Source organism: Filicampus tigris, chromosome 22 (genome assembly GCF_054856515.1).
Source record: "Filicampus tigris isolate MCC_2025a chromosome 22, RoL_Ftig_1.0, whole genome shotgun sequence".
NCBI lineage: Eukaryota > Metazoa > Chordata > Actinopteri > Syngnathiformes > Syngnathidae > Filicampus > Filicampus tigris.
This window is the reverse complement of record NC_141238.1, coordinates 7,041,540-7,064,121: the sequence shown is the minus strand read 5'-3', so window position 1 is coordinate 7,064,121 and position 22,582 is coordinate 7,041,540. Positions and strand designations below refer to the sequence as shown.

Sequence of the window (22,582 nt, the reverse complement as noted above, 5' to 3'; positions counted from 1 at the left end):
ATATTACCTAAGAAGATTAAAATATAAATGGTTGTAACGTATTTGGTTGCCCCTTCATGAACTATTCTGCTACAAAGCTTTATGGTAATTGGGTTCGTATGGATTTGTGAAGCCTAGTAAGAATAACATAAAAGGAATGAAAGTAAGATTTTCTACCAATAAAAAAAAAAAAAAAAAGTGTGTCACTTTTCATTCCAAATTCCTGGTCATTCTTGAGGACTGGGAAGAGGACTGTATACCTGAACAATATCTCTCTCCGCATATCTTCCTCGGGATGAAATTCGGACCTCATCGCCATCTAATTCAATCATGGCTGATGCGACAAAAAGGGAAGAAAAGAAATAATTAAATCGGCACGGCCTTGTCAATCAACCATCCCAAACGCTTTTCTTACCGTCAAATTCGGCAGGTCCAACCCCCACGATGATGATGGACATGGGCAGGCAGGAAGCCTGGAGGCACGCGGAGAGGGAAAAAGGCTTAGAAATCCCAAAATGGCGACATGAGAGCGTGCGTTGGGACATGCTCAAGAGTGAATAATGTTAATAATATTGGGCCCTGAACTCGACAGACAGCTAACAAATGGCAGCGAAGTGTGCGGAGCAACTCTTTGACCTCGGCCTACGGCGCGGTAGATGATCTTATTTTTGTGTTGCTCCCCCGTAAAGGTCACCTAGCAAGGCTAGTGACCCTCCGCGCTCGTCCGTGCGTTCTCCTCTCACCGCTGAGAAGGGCTTTTTTTTTTTTTTTTTTTTAAAGAAATTATGACATGCACGCTGGCTTCCCGCAGGAACGCACTTTGACTTGACAGTGATGGAGGGGATGGACGGCGGGAAAAATAACACGCTGTCAAAAGGCAGCAGGCGAGGGGCTGCAGACGTTACAACACAACGGTAAAACCTCCCCCGTTGCATCATTTATGTGTTTGCGCGGCAACGGACGGCGCTTCAAGGGAGACTAATATGATTTGTATGGAAAAGCGAGCGTATAGGAGTTGTTAATGTATTCACAGTCGTCATCGCCTGAGAGCCCAAGTCGAAAATGCAGACACTGACACCCCACCCGTGCGATGGTGAGAAGACGAGCGTGTGTGGATGGCGCTCATTTACATCCTTTTATACTTGAGCAATCTTCAAATGGCGTTCACGGTTCGGCGAATGCACATTTCCCCGTGTGGCATTATTTTTATGAAATGTGAATTTGACTGTGTATACAGTACCGTTGCTTTAAAGGGGGGGAAATGAACCCAAACATATTTTTTTTCGGAATGGTCAAAAATGTTACCTGAGCCTTGAGCAGCTGTGATGTCATTTTCAGTCGGCAGAAAAGACAAAATGGCCGCCCCCCCCCAGAGACGGCTAAAAACGGGTGGATTAACTCTTATTCCACATACGCAATATTTATCAGAATGTCTTGTTTCAACTAGTGGGCTTGCAAAGAACATATTCTTGAAAAAAATTGGGTTGACTTCCTAGTCCTAGCTCTAATCTTCAGTGTATGGCAGATAGGTCCTCACGTTGACAATAGACTCCTTGGTCTGGGCCATGTCTGAGATGACGCCGTCCGTGATGATGAGCAGAACAAAGTACTGTGACCCATCTTTCACGGATGCCGCATACCTATGCCAAAAGAAGAGCGCACACAGTTTCGCCATCACAACGCAGTGAACACGCAACATGAACTTGAGTGCTGAAGTGTGTACACATGACCTTTTTATTCATCTCATTATTTACATCACAAAAATTGGAACGAGCATTTTTTTTTTTTTTTACCTCCCCGCTGAGTCAATGTGGTGATTCCCACCTCGCCTCGTGACTCTGTGGAGGATGTTAATCCGTCAAGTGCAACTACGTCGGTGTCGACTCCGCAGCTCAATAAGGCTTTTCGCCGTCTTTCATGACCATACGACCTTTTGACTCAAGGTGGCTGTTGACACGAGCGGTGATGATTTAAAACACCTCGGAAGCGCTTCAAATTATGTGCCATTATGTTTCTATACAATAAGGTGCTATTTTACTTAATTAAAAACATGTCATGGAAAAATGTGGTTTCTACAAGCTCGTAGTTTAAATGTTCTGCCTGTCACTATACATTGTTGCCATGGAAAATTAACACACAGATACATTTGTAAGAAATAAATAACCATTACGTGATTTCATGCCCACAACAGTTAAGTGAGATTCTTTTGGAAATAACTGTGTGCGTGCAATTGATATTTACTTAATTGTAGCGCTGCAAGCGCGTTACGTTTTCCTCAGTTCGGAAAGCAAAGTAAACAGAACACTAATTATTCGCTTTTCTCATCTAGGTGATTGCCTGTCTTCGCTGCAGCAAAAAAAAAAAAAAACGATGCTCTCGAGCACAAACAAATGTTCTATCAAAAGGTTCCCTCTGTGTGCGCGTGAGTTTTTGTTTTCTTTTTTTTTTCCCCATTTCTCACTCGCCTTAGCTACCTGGCAACACTGCCTGCAAAGAGCTTATTACAGAAAACCTGACAAGAGAGAGGGAAAAAAAAAAAAAAAAAGTACTCAGCGTTCCTTTTACCTTGATTTGATGTCTATAAGGGAACTTTAGTGCAGTACCTGGCTACATGGTTAACCACAGGGGAGAAGTTGGTGGGTCCGTACAGTTGGACTGACTTCAGGCTCTGGTAGTAGGCTTCCATCACGCCATCTATTCCCGCACAATAAGGGTTTTGAGGGTTCCCGTTCTACACAGTAAAAAAAAAAAAGAAGAAAAAAAAAAAAGAAAAAACGATTAAGGTGGTTTTCCTTTTTTTCCCCGTGACCTCGTACTTGATGTGTTCTCACCAAAGCAAACTCGTGGGAGATCCGCCCGTCAGGCGGCAGCTTGGCTCCGAAGCCGAGCGCGGGGAACATCTTGTCGCTGTCGTAGTCCTGAATGATCTCCCCGACCGCCTTCAGGGCCATGGCGTAGGCGTTGAGCTGGTAGGGGCTCATGTAGTGGAGTGAGGTGGGCTGGGCCGGGTTACCTGCACATGAGAAAGACAACCGGGGTTATCATAGTTTGGGGTTTTTCATGACAGCTTGTTTTTATTTCGGTTGGACTTTTTTTTTTTCCCGATTAGTTTTAATACGTTTTTAGAGCAGGTTTGTTATTACAGTTTGTAATTAGTTCTTTTTTTTAATGCTTTGTTTTTATTTTATCTTTTTTTATAAAAAAAAAAATTGTATTTACTTTTGAAAACGTAACAAGTAGTTTGTTAGTTTCGATTTTTTTTGAAAGCATTTTCGCTTTTATTTTATTCCGTTAATGAAAATGTTCTTCCATTAGTTTTATTTATTTCCGAGTAGCAACACAATCACTGATATCTAGCGCTATATTTGGACTAAGAATTTGAAGTACAATGGGAGCATACTTGGTTTAAATATATCCAAAAATGTAATAATGTATGTGCAAAGTTGCATCTCAATCAAGTAGAATATTGTAGTAAACTTATTTTGAGTACTGTAGTTCAATTCAAAGAGTGGAATTCATATATTTTGAAGGTCACTTATCAAATTAAAAATCATTTTGATCTTGTATATTTTAATTTCTTGAGATGGTGAATTTTGTGGTTTTGTTTGCTGTATTGATCAGGATTCTAAAAATGAAGTTATGAAATATTTTTCTCTATCTGCGGGTCAACCCATTTGAGTGTCACTTATTGAATTGAACTGCTGAAAATTCAGCCTTTGAAAATGCCGCCATCAACAATCCTGAGTGCGCCACGCAGCAAAAATCCGTCCGCATGCAGGTCCTCCAAATGCGTCTTTACCCGAAGACTCACCATTGGAAGCTGTGAAGTCAATGGCCACTGTGAAGTTAATCTGCGTCCTGCGAAGAGAAAGGCAGGGATAGGATTCATTAATCAACAGCGGTCTCAAACCCCCCCCTTTCCTCACCATGCAAACAAAACCCTTGATGTGCTGACACGATTAGTCTGATAACACCAACCGAGATCCTTCCTCCAGCTTTCGCCGTCAACTTGTTAACCTGCAGCGACTGGATGTGGTCGGCCTGTAACCGCTTTTTCACACACGCCCCTTCTACCCCACCCCCATGTTCTCTGTTTACTGCCACTCCAACACAGCGCTCATGTCATCTGGCATCTTCATCCTATTTGTCACCTCGGCGGACCAGGGGAAGTGGAGGCTCTAGGAGCCATCAGTCGTGGTGACGGGACACTCGTTGGTCCGGAGGAAGAAGTCGGAGATGGACAGCGATAGGGGGAAAATGGGGCCGGGGGGGGGGAAAAAAAAAAAACGTTCTTTTATGTGACCATTTCGGTAGCTGGCAGTACATTTGGTACCGAATCCGTCAGTGGGGGATTCGCTGACTTCATCAACCTCTTAATAGCACGAGTATCACATTGCAATTCAAGAAACTGTCAATATGAAGGCAATTCTGACACGTACATCTTATGGAGAAGCTCAAAATCACGGAAAAAAAACCCCACATAATATGCATTACAGATGCTGATGATTAACTCAATCACTGCCATTGACAAATTTACACGTCTTTTCACAGTCCAGCCATTCAATCCCAGGAATTTATTTTTTATTAGAGTCTGAAAATATCTGGCAGTGAATGAGTTAAATACTCTATATTACAACAAGTGGATCAATTTTGCCCACTAGCATGAACTAAAGAACAAATGTCACCTGTTAGTACCTATACAGAACTTGAACCTGAGACAGACAACTACTAATCGGCGGAGAGAAAAAAAATCCGGCAGGTGAGATAAGGGATTCATCCACTATTGTGGTGTCTGTCATAATTAGAGAAAACATTTCACTCAAGAATAAAGGCTTTGCATGTTTAGAACACCTGCGGTGCCGCCGGACGGGCAGGCCCGATTGCGGTTACTAGGCAACAGCAGTCAGCAAAAGTGGCCGGTTTCATCCGTCTAACCCCACTTCTACTAAGGAGCAATTTACCTTGGCCGCGAAGCAATGTTGTCTTTAATTACGTCTCGGTTCCTACATTAGGCAATCCACAAGTGTTTTTTTTCTTTTTTTTTTTTTTGTAACAGTCCAAACGAGGACGGCTTTTATAAGGTTCACAGGGACTCCACTTTCCTCTTATACTGGAGTGCCTGTGTCAGCCTGAATGCACAGAGTGGCCTAAAAACAGCAACTCAGGTGGCGTCCTGATGAGATGCAAACAGATGTCGGCGCTTGGAAAGTGTCCAAGTGGCCGAAGGAGGATGAAGATGTCGTATATGCATTAAGAAGTTTGACAGCAGCAGCGGGGAAATCTAATTTTACTTGACAGCTTGCATCTGAGTCGCTTTTCAAATTGTATTCCACGCCCCCCCCGCGCACACACACAAATCTTTGTTCTGCCGCTGGATGTCTGCTCCTCTTCCAAATGACATCTCCTCACAATGTGTTCAATACAGGCGCGGTTTCCTCCTGCTTCTATTCTCGTTTCAATACTCAATTCAGCTGGCAACAACAAGGGGAGACAATATCTGTCACCATGAGTGACGGAGCAGCCATCAAAGGCACAACTCCCAATGAAAGATATGGCCAACAACTGTTCATTTTCATCCGAGCCCGTGTGACGAGAGGCTTCTTTGTGGGGAGCCATGGGTGGTTCGAACGCTTTATCGGGCGCGATGAAAAGAATGCGCGGCGGCGATGCTCCAGATTGAGATGGAGCCTTCCCAAATCAGTCATTTATGCTAATGCAGCCAGCCGATCATGCTCCTAATTAGGTCCAAATGAGCAATTAGCTGATTGGGTTGAAGCACTGTAAAGAGCTGCCAATCAGAGGAGAAGAGAGCAGTGGGGGGGGGGGGGGGGGATGAGGGAAGGCAGCGCTAAGAGGAGACAGAAGGGATTTTTAAAATAGACAGCACGCTGGGGATTTCAGGGCATGGCTTGAGTGATTTCACAGTATTTGTGTATGCAAGCGTGGGCATGTTTGTGTGAACAAGTCTGCCCATTATGCGACTGGACCATTACAGTCCATTTAGGTCTCAAACTGCGATACACCACTTGGCACTTTATTGGGCCGCAACGAGACTTGCGAAGACCGACTGCGGGGGGGAAAAAAAAAAAAAAAAAATACAAATTTGTGACGACCTGCCACGTTTCTCCATTTCGAGGACACGCGGCGAAGGTGCGCACGTGCGCGCAAAATGAGCCGCTACTTGCTAGCGACATTCACGCCATGTAGTGCTGCCATGACATTCGAAAGCTTGTTGATTTCTTTTGAGTGGCTCAATTGTAGGAAATCAAGAATAAAGTCGGCGACAAGGTATACTAGGTGGACAAAAGTAATGGGACGCGTATTGCTGACTGTTTCCTAGCCTTTACTGAGCCAAGGCACGTATTTGACATTTCTCAACTTTATTTATTTAAATGGAAAAAAATTACATACCTTCTGCCATCTGGTGGAAGAGCATTTAATTGTTCGGCCTGTCACTGGCATGGCATCGACAGATCAACAAGGAGACATTTAAGTGTAGGATAGACCGATTCAGCCGATTATCGGCGCCGATATTCAACATTTTGAAGAGTATTAGCATCGGCCTTTTTTTGATAACTGATCAATTTAACTGTTAACTGATATTTTCAGTGAACTTTGGCCCGGTGAATTCTGTTTTTGTTTGAAATTCAAACAAAGATAAGTGAAAGTTTAATGTCTGTTATTTTGAAATTTTAGAAAACTTTCTTGACTGTAAAAAACAATCGGGGAGGTATTTTCTTTTCATTCAGTTTTCATTTGAACTTTTAAGACACGCTGATGACTCTGGGGGCTCCCTGAACTTTTTGTTGGATTTTTAAAACAAAGATGTCTCTTGTCTAAGAGAGTAAATAAAATTTAAAAAAGGACGTGCTACATTTCAACAGTTAAGAATTATTGTAGTTTGTATTTTGTTTAATTTTTGAAAAAAAATGTTTTTATTTTTTATTTATTTGTATTTTTTTTACATAATTTCAGCAGCACAGTGGTTGGCAATCACAGATGTTTCTCTCAAGGGTGTGTTAAGGTTTAAAAGCAAAGGACAGATGGAGAGACACTCAAATGTCGCCTTTCCTCCCTTGACATTCTCCCCGCTCTTCGCGAGAGCGGTCCCTCAACGCTCGGCCGCGCATGGTCGTACCCGTGCGCACAACAGGAACATGCGCAAGGTCACGTGAGCCAGCGTGGAAACACAATGTAAGAGTGCACACGAGGGAAACGTACACACTGCCGAGTCGCGGTCTGCTTGACTTTGGCTGGGTCATGCTGTCTGCGACTCGCATGTAAATATATACTATTCATCGGAGGGATGATTATATTTGGCAGACTGCAGATGGCCTGCCATGGCGGGGTTATTGACCGGGCAGTATGGTGGCTGACAGAGCTCAATGCATTAGCGGTTGTGGAGCAGGTTGACAAACACAACTTGATGTTTTTTTTTTTAATGTATTTATCATGCACTGTTTTATATCATCTGTTTTCAAATCCCCCAAAATGCAATCAAAATGAATAGCTTTGATGTCGAGGTTTGAAATCACTCCTACTGTATAGTGACAAAGTCAGTAGGAAACAAGATTTAAAATGTACACTGTGAATGTCAGGCATATTTTTTATTTTATTATTTTTTTAAATCGCCATTGCCAAAATAAATATCCTGGGGTGTCACCGTCTCCTTCCCGTATTTGGAAGCTACTACATCACACGCATTCACCAAGGAATGCATCCGTTTTAGCTCGAAGGACGGACTTCCACCTTCTCACGCTTTTCTGCGGAGTTCTTCAAAGGCATTTGGATGTTGAAGAACTTTCACTGTTGCCACGACAATGTCAAAGTGGATCGGGACTTGCTGGGGACTGGGAATCCCGGCAATTGCTCCTGTTGCACAAAAAGCATGCACACAGACTTAGGTTCCAGTACACTATCTGGAACCTAAGGCTAATTAGGTTCATTGACATTTTTCACCATCACCGGCGAGGGGATTAGGAGACACCAGAAGACAAGAAAAAAAAAAAAAAGTACCACCATCATGACCAACATTAACATAAGCGTTTACCCAAAAACCAGACAGAGTTTGAATGCTTAATATGGAAAAAACAAAACAGCTCCCTGAAGATTACAAGCAAATGTACTGGACTTAAAAAGTTAAACACAACTGAATTGCCCTTAGACAGTGATTATTTTTGCATACCGCAAGAGGGAGCCACTTAGCAATTTTAGAGCACCTGCTTTGTCATGTTGAAGCACAGTGAGTGTACTGTATTATCACCAACGTCAATCATGAATGTAAGCTAATGCACTAACCCTCAGGTTGCATGCAGATATTTGTAAATATCACTTACCCAATGCTCAAAATCGCCCATCTTCAAACTTTCCGTCAGTTCGCCGTCAATGAATCCACGTCAATAATAATCACCGCGGTGACTTCCGTGTGACTATGTATGCATTTGTTGCCATTTACAATTTTTTTTCCGCGCCACTTTTTTGCTACGGCGCTCTCAAATTGTGCACTTGGTCGAGTTCTGTCAGCCACCGTAAGAAAGGACAAGGACACCCAGCGTGTCATCGCTCGTTAAAGGGATACAACCCCAACCATTTCACAGGCGGCATAGCATGTCTGACATAAACATGTGGCGTTTCACTTACCCCCCTTTAATGTAGTCCAGGAAGGTGACTTCAATGTCCACGAGGAACGACAACAGCGTTACCTTGGATGAGAAAAGCGGAAAGGTCAGATCCATGTCAGTGATAAACTGATGCAAAGTGTTTTGTTTTTTGTTCTTTGCACCTTACCGTTCCAGAGTTGAGGTATTTTTTCTTCTTCCCTTTCTTCTTTGGATTTACCACCTGAAAAAGAACACATCTGTTGTCATTTTAGCATCAACATTTTCCTTACTTAAGACCAACGGCAACTTCTGCAAACATTTCCAATAAATCTTCAAAGCTGTCACATACATAAACACCTGGACAACTTGACCTGCTTAAAAGATACATCTAACACCTGAAAGTCAACCGGAAACAACAACAAACAAACTTTGATTCCAACAACCAAGGTTGTTCTGTCCGAAAAATATGACGGCAAGGTTAAAGTGAGGAGAGATGGCCTCGGGGGGAAAAAAAAACAAAAAAAAAAACATGAGGAAAGTTGAGGATTTATGCGTTCACATTGCGTCTCACACACAGGCACAGCTGAAGGTGAGGAGGAAAATGTGTTTTTCAACACACAAACAGAGGCAGTGAGTCTCAAACTGCCCACTTCTAGAAGGGAAAAAAAACTTCAATAAAAATAAATAATAAATAATACGCGGGTGCCTATGTTGGATTCCTGAATCGCACATTCCACATTCCTTCATACAGTTCCCAAACTTTCACAGCTAATCTTGAGCAGACATTTTGTTTCAATTTTTTTCAAACGTTAGGGTAAAAGAGGGTCTGAAAATGCCTGGCAATCAATGAGTTAAACTGAAGCACTGAAATACTATATCAAATATGGTATATTAACAAGAACAACAAAAAAGCCTGGCGATGCCGTTTTTCAGTTGTTCAAATTGCAGTATTTTCGATTTGAAAATTGCATTCCAACTGCGATGTTGATTTGAATTCGAGCAACTGTTCAGCCCGGCAGAAATGTCCTTATTGTTAATGGCTATGCACTCACCTCATAGACATTGAATTGGCTCTGTCCTCTGGATAATTCTCTGTAGCTGGTGCTGAATTCTCCAATAAAGTCATGACTGCGGGGAAAGACGAGAATGAGATACATAGTCTGGCAATTCACTCAAACACAACACATGTAACATTTAGAAGGGATTATTCATGCAATGAAACACTATCAGATGACCGGTTTTTAAATGAAAGCAAATAAAGAAAAGTCAGCAAGCATTTTTTTTTTTTTTAAAGCTTCGGGCTGACTCAACCAGAGTTGGTTAAGCACAAACAGTTCTATTGAAAACTCAAAAATGTCACCGCGCTCCCTCCAAAAAAGATAAATGCTGCTGCTGAAAAGGGGAGTTTAAATAATAAAAGGAACAACTCCTTGTTAATATGCAGCAAAGGCTGTCAGCCAGACTCATCATTGAGCTTTCAATTTGTGAACAATTCCAGCAGTTGTTTTTTTTATCTAGTGGAAAATGTTACAATACCAAGGTTAAAGAAAAAAACACTTAATTTGTTGTAGAGAAGCCACATTACATGCTAAATGTACTCTTGCTGTTTTTTAACATCACCTACTTTGTGACTTTTTAATGGCATCGCTCACACTGAATAGTTACAGACTACAACATTGCAAAAAGTGCCCCATTGGATGACTATTTGTGCAGATACAGCTCACAATGGGGAAGAATTCTCCAATGGATCCCGACACCTCTCCAAAATGTAATCGCCTGTCCCAACCCCTGAGACTTCTCTGTGATTAAATGACTCATTTGAGTCCATGTTGAACGTGTAAGCGAACGTGTAATCCTCTACGGGGGGAAAAACGCGCATTTTACCCTCTGTGGTGCAAGATTTACCTGCCGTCTCGGTCCCAGTCGTACACCTCCACCTTGATTGTTCTGTTAGAAAAAGAATATAATGAGGGCTTGGTTCAGAACTAAATGAGCTGTGCTTTTTTTTCGGTTTTTTTTTTTCCCCCCCATTCGAGAAAGACACATTTATGTTTATCCTGCTGAAATTCGTTTCTGCGGTGCTTGAGGCGCTGCCAGTGCTTTGTTGCAAAAGGCAGCGTCATTAAACCCCGCCAAAAGACAAAGCTGCCTATTTGTCTGCTGTGTGGCAACCCTCATTAAAACGGGAACGACGTATCATCACGGATGGCGTGACTCAATTTGATAGGGAAAAATGCTAATTTCTTTTGTTCGCGTTGCCGCCGATCCATTCGCCGGCTTATCTCCATCTCCAAACAGCTGCATCTGCCTCCCGTCACATGCGCTCCTCGTAGGAAAATTCAGCGCGCCGTCAGGGCTTACGAGGATATACTGTACGGAGGAAGAATAGCCCGCCTGAGGCGGAGATCCTGCATTATCGTGGTTATCTCCCAATATTTCAAATAAAAGTGTCATCTCTTGCGAGGCGAGGGATAGAAACAAAACAAGGGCGAAGAGAGCGCGAGGGAGTGCGGATCTTTATTAAAGGGAAAACGGGGGCGCTTCTAATGAGGCACGACTTTTGTTTTTACTGTAACTTCCTCGGAAACAAATTGCACCTAATTGAAAACACCCAAAGCCGGAGCGTGCTTTCCCATCCTCCTCGTCTTTCAATAAAGGCGAGGAGCCGAAACCCGAAGCGCGCGCTAATGGACCTCGGAGCTCGGCGTGGGCGGCCGGATGAGCATCATTACAGGGAAGGAGGTAATAAAGTTAAGGAGCAGGCTCCTCTGCCTCTCGAGACGGATGAGTGGTGGGTTGGGGCAACACCGGCACAACAATGGATACCAATGCACCGAGTCTTATTCATTACTGGCGGCTTTTTCGTAGGATAAGTGAGGGACGCGATTGCTTATTTCTTGCACAAGAGGTTTAGTCGTTTCCAAGCTTCGACTAGCTCTTATCTCATATCACAGGCGCAACGCGGAGAGAATGTGTGGGAGTGGGTGCCCACTGTGCATTTGTGCACTTTTGGTTTCCCGAGTAACCCGCTGATAAGGCCTAGCTTGACTCCACTGCCCAAATAATCCTATTGTGCCCATAAGTGCGTCGCACTAAAGTGCTGCTGTGTGCTCTTGTACAACTGTCGGGTGGACGAAACAAAAAGGAGGGAACCTATTTTTCTTTCTTTCGATGTGCAACTTGTGCTTCAGTCTTTTTAGGTATGTTAAATAATCCACTCCCCATATCAGCACCGTGGACAGCAACTCTCCAGTCCAGGTGGTCGTAAACAGACTAAACGTTACGCCTGCTGGAGCATTGTATTGGCGCAGGTGGTGCACTGATATTTTGGGGACTGTGGTCACACCCGCAGCGGCGCAAAAAACGCCATTTTTTTTAAATGCTTCACGGTGCGCCGGCTTGCATGGCGCTCTGAAATTACCAAAACGTAGTCCAGCCCCCGTGCCAGACATGCACAAAAACACAGCCGTGTGTGGCTGTTCTTGTTAGTGACATAAGTGGAATAAATCAAACTCTGACCACTTTGAAATAACATTACGTGCTTATTTGCCTAAAGGGTGTTTCTCTCATTTACCTAATGCTGTGAGCCCAAAAAGCATGACCGAAGTCCCTCTGCGAATGACTTTTTTTTTTTTCTTCACAAATACACTCCAGAGAAGAAAGAGCAAATTCATGAGTAAAATGTCATCTGATATCAGCTTGAATCAAATAAATAATGCCATTTTATAACTTGACATTTGCCTAATTAACCAATGTGATTTTGCGACGGGCATGCTCATATTAATGTTAATATACAGCGTATTATGCGCTCCATTGCCTAACAAATGCTTTTGCTGTCAGAAAAAAAAACACAAGCTTTTTCTTGACATGACATTATACTACATTTCATAGCTGGGGAAATGCGGGCGTACCTGTCATAGTCCCCGTTGCAAAGAGCCCGAACAGGGATTTTAAAAGCCTGCCACACTGGGTTCAGTGTGTTCTTCACCACTTCTGTTTTGTGGCAGATGGTGAACCTGCAGAGAGAGAGAGTGGGGATAAAAGATTAGTGGGGCGCTACGTAAGTTCTGCTAACATCTGCTACCCGAGCTCCCCTCACTCAAATTGTTACACGCGTCGTGCGCAAACATCACCCCCGACCTGCTTAAAATGACTTCTTTTGATCTGAAGGCACGGAAAAAAAAAAAAAAAAAATCGATGAAACCAATTTCCTCTGGATGCACAGAACGATTAAAGCCGCCCCCCCAAAAAAAACTGGAGAACGGGAAAGGAGCTACTCACGTGCCGTCCTCGTTGCTCCTGTAGAAGAGCAGGAAGGGGTCCGACTTGCCGAAAAAATCCTTCTTGTCCAACTTGTTCCCGCAAAACTGCATCATAACCGACTCCTAGTGAGCACACAACAAGTACAGGGCATGACTTTACCAGCAAGGGAATTAATTCAATCATCGTAAATTAACCGAGAAGCGTATTCAATCATCATTCTGTGCCGTCACCCTGCAGTTGTTCAGCTCCTCGGCTTTCACGATAATAGTGCCGCATTTTTTGCCGGATATGCCTCTGTAAACAAACACAGACATAACAAAACAAAAAACAACAAAAAAGAAAGTTACAGGAGCTCATTAATGTATTGCACACTTGATTACGAAAACACTTCACCTTGTTCATGCATAATCCACTGAGACTGAGCTCTCTTTTGGAACAAATGATATACGGATATGCAGAGCTGGGCATTTTACAACAAATCGAGCGTCCGTCATTCTCATTTTTTCTCCCCCGGGGGAAAAAATTGTACCCGTATAGGCCGGTCCGCCTCAATTTTTAAGTGGGCGCAGGTTAAATGCAAGGATCCTCTACAAGCGGAGGCCAAAACATGAGTGAGTTAAAACATGTGAATGCACCATTTTACTCGGAATGGACACACATTCAGTGTCAACCTTTCAGTGCTTTGCGCTACAGTGTCCGGCAGACTGAGGGAGAATAACGACGTGGAAAAAGTGCAGATGCTGCGCAGCGATTGTGTTTCACTTCGCTGCAGCTCCGGGAAAGGTGGAAGGAGGTGATGCATGTGAGAGTGTGGGCGTAAGACTCCCCCCCCCCCCCCCCCCCACTCCTCGGAGTAAACATCGCCTTGAAGGGGAACTCGACTTCATCATTGCGGCACACAACAGTACACTGCTAGGACGAAAGCAGTAACAAAGCAACACGTACGGCAGCGTTAACGTCGTTTTTATAGAACGCTCTTGTTTTTTTATTCACCTGGAACTATCGTGAACTATTTATGTAACATGGTCGTGTACACGTTGGATGCATGGTGTTGATGCGTTACTATTTATTTTTGTCTAGACCACAGACACAAAGCAGTGGAGTGTTGCTGCGTGTTTTATATATGCTCCTTGCGCAATATTAAGTCATTCACTGCCAGACATTTTCAGACCCTCTTTTACCCTAACGTTTGAAAAAAAAAAAAAAATGTGAAAAACAATTCCTGGGATTGAATGGCTGGAGTGTGAAAAGACAAATAAATACGTCAATGGCAGTGAAAAAGATGATCTTACCTTACGGGGAAACGGCATTTTTAAAGCTATGTGAATTCTGCCTCATTTGACAAATTAAAAAAAAAAAGTCTAAAGGTGTCCCCCAACCCCCGTCTGCAGTTGCGTAAACAAATTCCCCCCTGGCATTTTGCGATGAGAGCACAGGATATGACAACCATATACCAGTGACAGCAGCTTGTTGTCAACAATTGCTGTATTTTTGACATTTTTTGTAGTGTCGCACCTTTGAGTGCCCGCAGCGACATGTCATCAAGAGATTCTTGCCTTCTTTCACTGCCAGTTTCAACAAATATCATCCGTTTTGTTTTTGTCGCAGGCTAAAATCCTATATGAAAAAAAAAAAGCGTGCAGCGGAAGCCTCCAAAAAGCACGGCCCAAACTTAACTTTTAAAGAGGTCCGGCAATTGGACAAAAGAGGCCCGACGTCTGATGAGCTCCACTTTGCGAGAACCACCTGACAGAGAGCGACTCAGGCAGTCGTTTAAACAGCCTGGAATCGGGGTCAGACACCACAGCTTGAAATGAAATTCAAGTCTTTTCATTCCAGCAGTTGCACAAGGAAAATACTTCTGATGTGCCGCGCGAGAGGCGCCCCTGCGACGTCGCAGAATTTTTCAGCGATCGAGTCTGAGATTAAATGTGTGTTGAAGCGGCAGTTAGTTGAAAGTTTACAATGATGAGGCATCTAAATATACAATGTTTAACTGTCTTTTGTTTTATGTGTCAGTTTTACAGTAAACTTCAACCAGGAGTGACAAGGAGCTTGAAGCAAGCAGACTTGGCCTCTTATTTGGAGAATTTTGCAAGCGAGAGAGTGAGAGCAGGTGCTAATACTTTATAAAGTGTGTTTGAATAAGTTTCAATGTGTTTAAAGTGTGTGGGAGGTGTAAAACTATCAAGCACGTGTTTTTATTTTATCTTTATATTTCAGATTTTCGCCCCCAAATGGATCTGGCCTTGAAACTACGAAGTCAGCTATGAAACAAGAGTCAGAGTGCAAGATGACTTTGTTAGTGCTGCTCAAGGCGAATTGAATGACGTGCGAGTTATTGAAAATAAAAAAATGAAATATTTTGAGACGTGAGCACAATATCGTGAACACGTTGACTTCTACCTCACGATTATCAATGAGCCACCGTTGATAGCAGAGGATATGTATACTGTAAAAACACACCCGAAATATTGCTTTAAAAAAAAAAATAAAAAATGCAATACGGCGGAATAAACGAACCCTGAAAGTGGTTTTACTGAGCATTCGCTACAAAAAAGACGAGTGCGCCAAAATGCGAGGACGTGGCTTCTTTTCTCTTAGTTTCTACGCGACACAGAAAAGCACTCCTAAGAATACTTTCTGAGTGTGAGCATGTGAGAGGGAGGGAAAAGCGGTGAATCCGCTAATCAAGAGACAAGGATTTGCAATCAGGGTCTGGCCTGAGACAGGTAATTATGTTTTGGGCCGCACAAGCACACGCCGCGAAAACCGATACTACAGTACACGTCCATCTTGTACTCAGTGAACAGGAACATGTACAGTATCGACGTAATTATTTCTAACGGTACAGAATCTGACCCTCCCATACAGAGGCTTACAATCACACGCTTTGTTTGCATGGAGCGTATGTGCTGGTTCGCTTAGCTCCCTCGGCCAAAGTCGGGCATCTTAAATGATGGAAGGGGACACAAGTTATCGTCAGCATTACCAAGTGGCCGCATCGGAACTGTGCTTACCACGCAAAAGTGACATTTCAAATACCAATACCAATTTCGGTAGCTGCTCATAAACTTTAAAGGCGCATTGTGTGCCATTTAGTGAAATAATAGAACGCGACGACCTGACGTTACTATATTTAAAAAAAATACGTAGACATTTTTATGTGGCCCCGCGAAGGCAAATCATGGGTTGACTTGACATGTTTCTTTCAAATTGTCTTCACTTGTAACACTACATATCAGATATTGCAAACATTTTTTTACTAACCCCTCTTTTAAAATGCATTGAAATAGAGTTGAACAAACTATTTATTGGCTTCTGACTCCAAAACTAGTTATCCATCGATTTGTTGTGTGTATGTGATAATATAAGGCAACCATACATTTGTATGGGTTCACAATCGTAACGGCCCTTCGAGGGACAATAGTGAGGTTGACACCCCTGTGTTAAACGAACTGTCAACGGTTCTTGTGAGGGGGATAAAAGAAAAATAAATTGATTTGAGCGGTTGGCCGATGGCCACCAGTTGAGGGGAGGAAAAGGAGGCAGGACTGAGGTGAGAAAACAATACCACCGCCTCAATGAAACACCAAAAGAGAGCAAGCATAAGCACATTATACCGAGCGGGAATGTTATTGGTGATGAAAATGCAAATTTCCAGGCCAGTGTCTCGAGAGGCACTCACAAAAGCACGAGTGCTCTCATGCAAATTTCACCAAACAATGAGTCAGGGTGACACATTGGAGCTTATCAGACGTGAGGAGTCAAAAAGGAGCCCTCGGGGTATCTATTAGCTTCGCGTTCAAGGCCCTCCACCGACACATACGTCTTCGCCTCACCAGCAATAACCAAGCATTGAACTGCAAATAACGAGTACGACTTTTGACTGTGAATTGCTTGACACCTGCCAAAAGTGGTTCTGCGGTGGCCTCAAAGTGCACGCACACACCCCGGATCCCGCTGGAGATTGATTGAACAATGAAATTAGCCATAATTAGCCCTCATTAAAATTGTTGAAGATGCCCCTGACGTGTAGAGCAGGTGTGTGCATGAAACACACACACACACACGCGCGGAAAATACATGCAGAATAATTAATAGACATTGACATCTAGTCTCTAAGCCACCTGTGCGATTTGAGTCATCTAATTCTACAAGTGTCAATCATCTCAACTGTGCTTAATCAGCCGTTGTTTTATTCGACATTTTGCAATTAACGAATATGATAATATTATCATCGTAATATTTGCAGAAATACTGCACTTTAAATGTAAAAATCATCAACTGGGAGGGAAGGAACACAAGTCGCAATTAAATCGGAAAGCTGATGAAAATAATGAATAAACATATACAATGATGTCATCATTAGGCAAATTACAGCAAAGCAAAAATGCAATTTTCATTATCATACATGGGGCATTGCAGGGGATTGATGTTTTTAAGAAACCGCAATGGCTTTTAATAGAGAAGCGCATTTAATTTTGTTTGCTCCGCTGTTTCTTTTTTTGTTGTTATGTTTAATCCTTCAAAGTTAATTAAAATACATAATAAGCTGATGGTCTTTGTTTTCCCAACCTAGCAAAAGCAACGGTTGCAAATATGAGATATTTACATACATATTACTGGCGCATTTTATGGCTTTTTTTTTTTAATGCACGTGCACGATAACAGCAAACACCCTCTGGCAAGTCAGGGAATGCGCCCTTGAAAAAAAAAAAAATGATTGAGTAACTCCAACAACCACACAGACACTATTCTGCCAGGGCATGGTGTTAATTCTCGATAAATCTCTGAAGGCCCTCTAGGGCAAAAAACGACGATCTATCACAAATGGTTGTTTTGCAATTCATTTCACACTTTCCCCTTTTTTCATGGATGGGTCAATGAGGTTGATGAGATTCTGTATAAATAATTGCACATCTCATCCCCCCCCCCCCCAAAAAGGGGGTGCAGTGATATGTTTCAGACACACCCTCTATAGGTGAATATACAGTATTACAGCAATTGGATAAACTAGCCAGTTAAATTTTCATTATCAGTAATTCATTCCTGATACGTTGCCGATAATGATTTGAATGCATGGATTAAAGATCAACTGCAGCCTTTGTGGCCTGACAGTAATGGATTATGCACTCGGCACCATTAATCAGTATTAGTTAGACTGTTATTGAAGTATTGGCACATTTGCGCGACTGAGGTCCACTCACCCGAGAGGCTTTTCCAAGCGGCTGCCCAAAGACCCGACTGCCTCGCCCAGTGTACAGTAGGCCTGGCCCAGAAAGTCCTGCGGAGTTAATGGCAGAGGAGAAGCAATTTAAAAAAAGAATTTACTCAGTATTCAGAGCTGAAAAGCATGAAAGAAATGAAAACGGGTTACCGCCAGACAGCGCCAAACCGTTTCAGTGGCCCCTTTACATTCCCTGTTGGGAGATAATATTGGCGAGAAGATTGAGTCTTCCTCCCACTAGCCCTCACAGCTGCCCCACTCGGCTCCCCTGCCACTCTCCTGCTAAATTAAATTCCATTTTCACAGCGCTCGTAATGAGACTTTGCATTGGAAGAGACACAAAAGCAGGAGGAGGCCATGTAGCCCAAACACAGAAAACAGACTTATGTCGCACGTGTCAGCGTAAATGAAATTGGAAGGGGGGGGCTACTTGGCATCTCCACCTGACATTTGTCAAGATCAGCCAGCGTTTCTGACGGCACACCAGAGACGCACTGACACGATTGATCCTTTTTGCGTCTTTTTTTTATTTATTTTTTTTTATGAGCAGCCACGATGTGAGCTGCCGGTTTTATGACGCGGTTTAATGCGGAGAAAATGTGTCCGTGTGTAACTACAAGATCAATTGGGCGTTAAACCGCACGAGCGCCGCCTAAAAACAACGATGGTGACTAAGATCATGAAGTTGCGTGGGTGCAGCCGAAAAAAACAGTTCAAAGTGACGGTTTGAAGCGGAGTGTGGGAGTGCGCGCGACTGCCGTTTAACATTTACTGACGACTGCGCCAATTAAACGCCGAGACCGTCAATACATTAAATACCGTGAAAAAGGCTTGGCTGCATCCGTGCTATCGGTTGAATCGTCGACGTTATTTGTATCTCGCAACTGACGGGCTCTCCGTTTCACTCCATATCTTCACAGTCGTTCTCACCCGGCTCCCAGGTGTGCCCGCAGCTTACACCTTTCATGTTAAAACACTTCTAATGGATTGGCTCCGCGGCTTCGAAAACCACGCCCCACCCCCCCCCCCTCCCCCGCCCCGCAACCCCCTTGGAGACCTGCATCATCTAAGGAGGCTGCATGGAAAGGACGCCGACGCCTTCCCCCGAGCCGTCGTAACCCGGCTCGTCTCGTACGGGATTATTGATTTCGAGATGATGTGGCGGCGAGTGGGGAGACACATTGTAGGAGGGGAATGGTAAAAGGAGAAATAGAAAGGCATTGATGGAGGAAAGAGACCCAACGGTTATAAATGTGGCAGACAGCCACAGTGGGAAGGAAAATGATGGCTTGGAATTTGATTTTCTATCATTACGCCCGTGTTATGAGAAGTATTACAACAATCTATCACTTAAAATTAGGTTTAACTGCAGTTGCCGTGCAGTGCAGAGGAAAGGAGAGAGAGCGGGGCCAGAATAGTCATTTCCCACATAATAATAATAAAATGTCATAAATGGGGATAAAGTATTAGGATCGCACTGGAGTTATATTTTTTGAAATGATGGAAGGTGTTAGTGTTGATGACAATTGTGTAATATTTAGTAATTATGCCCCATACACACAGCACTCCTCTACCAACAATACAATCAGCAGGTAAAAAGCAGGAAATGTGTTTCAAATATTCCGGGTTGACCGGCCAACTATTTCACTTCAAACTTCTGACGATGGAGCATTGATGTGCCCAGGAAATAATTATTCATTGTAAAAAGATTCCTTTAAATGCATTATATCATGTGGCGTTATTATTATTATTATTATTTTTTTTAATTGAACCACAAAATCATGGTGCGATGGTCAAGGAGGAAGCAGACGGCCACAACGCAAAGAAAAAAGGGATAAAATAAGTCTTTTTTTTAAATATGTATGAATTTATTTATTTATTTATTTATATGGCCGCAACAGTGGAGTTCGTTTCGGCTGTGTGCACAGTGGGCCTAAATTACACCGAGCTCTTTAACATTCATCATCCCAACACAGGCAAACATATTGTTCCGCTAATATCTCCTTTCCTCGTGCTTTTGTTTATTCAATAGCCTAAAAATCAACCAAAAGCTGTGCAAAGAGTATTTTCCTAGAGTACGTGATAAACACACTCAGTGTAATGACCAGATTACTGTTGTGTGGCTGAATTTACTACTAATGGGAGTTATTAGCCAGAGCGGCTCTTCACAAAAAACACACACGCGCACACACACAATCCGAAACAGAGGCGCAGCGGTCGAAACGGCCAGGACAAGTTGGGGTACTCACGTGTTTGGACAGGTTGGCACTCTTGGAGTCGACGTCGTACCTATGCAGAGGGGAGAGCGTGAGTGATTCACAGAATGACAATGTGATGGGGAGGGGGGGGGGGGGTGACAAGCGCTCAGCTGGGAACACAACGGGGGGATTGCGGATGGATAACTGGGCCAGGCAGCTTGTCACCAGCAATCGCACCAGAAGCGGCGGGGATGCACTTCGCGGCGTCACAGGCAACCCCACCGCACCCCCCCATCCGCTAAACTGACACTAAACGGACTAATTGGATGTCACACGTACGATTGCGACGGCAGCTAGATTTTGCGCAATAGGGTTTGGAGCTGCGTCAACATCTGCTATGGCTGACCGAACGATCATTCGAATGTTATTCACGCCCCCGTGCTCGCCAACTCCGCCAGCGCGCGTCCTCGCACAATACCTGCCAAGAGAAAATTTGCTCGGAAATAGCTCGGAAAAGTGCAGACTACTCGAAACGATTGGAGACAATCAAGCAGGCCATTCGCTCGCCAATCGGTGAGCACTTCACAGCTCCGGGTCGGCCATCACTAGAAGTGGATTGCCATTTGTTGGGTAATATTTTGAAGGGGGGCGAAATGAGGGTCCATTTACAAGAACGTTCAAGGGGAAGAGTATCATGATTTGGGATACTAAGCGTGGCTTGGATGCTTCACTACGGCACTTAATTTTTTGTCGTTAAAGTCATGCTGTGTAAGTCAGTAATTCCCAACCACAGTGCCCACACACAGCAAGCCTTTAAATGATCCAAATTGGTCCAAAAAGCTATGCCAAATAAGTATGTGCCGATCTATTTTTAGAACAGACCCATGGGCTCCTCGTGTTGTCCTTGGGGCTAACTAGTACCTGCCGGCGCCATTTTTTTTGGACAATAAACACTAATCGGAGTGAAAAGGTATCCGTATCTTTCGTCTTGCTCCCTCCCTCCCTCCCACCCTCCTCCTCCTCCGTGTGTAACTGCTCACCCTTACCCTCTCTGCTCGCCAAGAAGGCGAAAAACAAAAGTTAATTGAGGCGGCTCGGTTACTCAAATCGGCAAGAAGCCTGGTGAAAGCCAGTATTAGGAGTTATTGAAACGTTGACTTTTTAAAACCATGTTAAAATGCCAAATTGGTCATCGGCCCATGCCTGATGCCAACAAAGTATCGTGGCGAGCAGAACAATTAAACATTTCCAATTTATTCCGGTACATGGCAAATGTTCCAATTAACCTGCGTATCCAAATGTTGCCATTCATAAAAGAGAACTGAAGTTTCACATTCAACTAAACAGGCCCAGATTTTACACTGAGTGAGAACATTTGTATGTACGCTGTGTATACATTTTGCCTTTTCTGTGTTTGGTAGTGTGCCGGATTTTGCTCTTGCCTTGACTCAGTTTTACACATCAAATCTAATTAGATGCAACAAAAATCACTGCTACTGTTAAGTGTATGTTAGGGCTGACAAAAATACATACACAAATGAGTCGTTTTCATCTTTTTAAAAAACAAAAAAAAAAAAAACCAATCTGAAAGATGTATGTTTGAGGTTATGATCCCCTGTCTACTTTTACATCACAGCCAGCATACTTAGGACCTGGTCGTTATGGTTACCCGTGTTACACTGTGCATATAGCCAGAAACATGACACACGGGTGCGTGGGAATACTTAACACACATGCACATTCAAAACGGTCTTCCCACGAGGCCTTCGAGCAGCCAAGTGTGACACCCGAGGTTAGCGGACGAATGGATGTACAGTATGTACACAAACATGGGCCTGCGCAAAAAGGAGACAAGCCCCCGGGACACATGCCCACGCTGCTTTAATTCCGTTACATGTTGCTAGCTGAATTGGACCAAAGCGAGAAGGGAAGATGATTGCTGCAATCAATAGAACCTGAACCTTGAGATGTGTTCCCAACTGCTCCTCTCCGCTGTCATTACAGGTAATGCCGGGTTGTGGGTGACGGGCAGGCGAGGCGGGCCGCCGAAAGCACATCGGAGTGCTATCGGATCGATCCTGGCCATCGAAAAGATGGAAGCTACGAACATCGGTCATTTGCTACAGAAAATAGTTATTACCTTGACCGGTGAGATTATATTTTCAGCGCTCTTATTGAGCAGGCAAAAACCTGCCAGGCAGACTTTTAATCAACTCTGAGCAAAGTATAACTCACAAATCCCAGCGGGTTTATCTGCACGTCTCCTTGGCTCATAGATTAGAATCTAATTAGTCTGCGTCTAATAAAATAAA

The 22,582-nt window shown here is 43.5% G+C and overlaps 1 protein-coding gene across 3 annotated transcripts in view; it reads right to left on the bottom strand.

The window, feature by feature from the left end:
* The window catches only part of LOC147126739 (copine-8), a 45,673-nt gene that overhangs the window by 8,406 nt on the left and 14,685 nt on the right, over positions 1-22,582 (bottom strand). For all 3 annotated transcript variants that reach the window (XR_015084601.1, XR_015084602.1, XM_086021713.1), the window contains exons 5-19: positions 20,322-20,361; positions 18,053-18,129; positions 13,073-13,136; positions 12,861-12,964; positions 12,491-12,595; positions 10,485-10,526; positions 9,632-9,707; positions 8,767-8,820; positions 8,620-8,681; positions 3,791-3,837; positions 2,811-2,992; positions 2,583-2,710; positions 1,517-1,619; positions 395-452; positions 240-313 (exon numbers count right to left, since the gene is read on the bottom strand). Coding sequence is in view for 1 of the 3 variants with exons in the window: in XM_086021713.1 (XP_085877839.1) it covers positions 240-313; positions 395-452; positions 1,517-1,619; positions 2,583-2,710; positions 2,811-2,992; positions 3,791-3,837; positions 8,620-8,681; positions 8,767-8,820; positions 9,632-9,707; positions 10,485-10,526; positions 12,491-12,595; positions 12,861-12,964; positions 13,073-13,136; positions 18,053-18,129; positions 20,322-20,361 (1,216 nt within the window). In the remaining 2 variants the exon portion in view is untranslated. The remainder of the gene's footprint in view (positions 1-239; positions 314-394; positions 453-1,516; positions 1,620-2,582; positions 2,711-2,810; positions 2,993-3,790; positions 3,838-8,619; positions 8,682-8,766; positions 8,821-9,631; positions 9,708-10,484; positions 10,527-12,490; positions 12,596-12,860; positions 12,965-13,072; positions 13,137-18,052; positions 18,130-20,321; positions 20,362-22,582) is intronic.